The sequence below is a fragment of the Alligator sinensis genome, unplaced genomic scaffold (genome assembly GCF_000455745.1).
Source record: "Alligator sinensis unplaced genomic scaffold, ASM45574v1 scaffold366_1, whole genome shotgun sequence".
In the NCBI taxonomy this organism is placed as follows: Eukaryota; Metazoa; Chordata; order Crocodylia; family Alligatoridae; genus Alligator; species Alligator sinensis.
The window spans coordinates 1,785,053-1,786,226 of record NW_005841851.1 but is presented as its reverse complement, the minus strand read 5'-3'; the positions used below and the strand labels follow the sequence as shown (position 1 = coordinate 1,786,226).

At 71.0% G+C, this 1,174-nt stretch overlaps 1 protein-coding gene across 1 annotated transcript in view; it reads left to right on the top strand.

Annotated features, from left to right (window-relative positions):
* Positions 1 to 445: 445 nt before the first annotated feature.
* The window catches only part of MTHFR (methylenetetrahydrofolate reductase), an 8,432-nt gene continuing 7,703 nt past the window's right edge, over positions 446 to 1,174 (top strand). Inside the window, exon 1 of the mRNA XM_006016169.3 lies at positions 446 to 1,089. Within this exon, the coding sequence (XP_006016231.1) occupies positions 854 to 1,089 (236 nt within the window). The 5' untranslated portion in view covers positions 446 to 853. The remainder of the gene's footprint in view (positions 1,090 to 1,174) is intronic.

Below are 1,174 nucleotides of genomic sequence, written 5' to 3'. Positions count from 1 at the left end.
GGGGGGCTCGCCCGGGGGGAGCGCGGCTGCGGCAGTGCCCCCCTGCCCGTGCCCGGCACCGCTCTCCCGCGGGGCTGCGCCCGCTTGGGCGTTGGCCGGCCCCGGCTGTGCGTGGGCAGGGGTGCAGGCGCGGCGCTGGGGCTGGGGTCAGGGCCAGGCTCCTGCAGCCCGGGCGTTGCCAGCTCCGGCAGGCGGGTCCGGGAGATGTTTCCCCGGCACGGTGTCATGTCATGAATTGCGCTGCGCAGCCCGTTCACAGCCATTGCTTTCCGTCGCCCCCGGGAGGTGGGTGCCGACCCCGGTAGGCTCCTGGCCAGGCCAGGGGGTTGGCAACTCTGCCCCCGACCCACGGGCAGGGCGCCGCGGGGATGCCCGGCCAGCTGCGGGGACATTTCCCTTTCCCTTTCCCTCTGTGCTATTTTAGGAACTGCTGCGCTCATAAACAAACAGTGACGCGGTTGCTCTTTGCACAGGCTGCGCTGGGCTTGGCTGGCGCGGCAGCAGGCCATTGGCGCCTCGCGGGCACCCACGCTGGCGCAGGCTGCGAAGCGTCCACCTGCTCGCTAACGCGCCGGGGGCGCAGGTGCCCTCGCGGAGGCAGGGCGGCACCTGGGGTATCGGGGGCCTTGTCGTAGCTCCGCGCCCGTCTGAGCTCCTCCGTCCTCTCTGTGTGCGCGGGGAGGAGGGGCAGCAGCATCTGCTCGGACGAGCGAGAGCAGGTGCAGCCTTCCCAGGCTCTCGGCCCTTCAGAGCTCGGCTGCAAAGCCAGGCGCGGGGACAGGTGCAGCTCGGACAGTCCCCAGCCCTCCTGGGCAGCAACGCCGGCTTCTCTCCCCTTCCCAGGGAACGCGCCATGGTCAATGAGACTCCCAGCAGCGGAAGCTCCGGCTCCCGGTCGGATGGCGGGAGCAGCAGCGGGGGCGAGAGCTCCAAGGACAGCTCGCGATGCTCCACCCCCGTCCTGGACGCCGAGCGCCACGAGCGCCTGCGGGAGAAGATGCGCCGGCGGCAGGAGTCCGGGGACAGGTGGTTCTCGCTGGAGTTCTTCCCCCCGCGCACTGCCAACGCTGCTGTCAACCTCATCTCCAGGTGTGGCCCCCAGCAGGCAGGGCAGCTTGGACTGGGGAGGGGAAGGGAAACAGCCTGTCTCCCGGCCAGGCAAACGAGCCTGGGA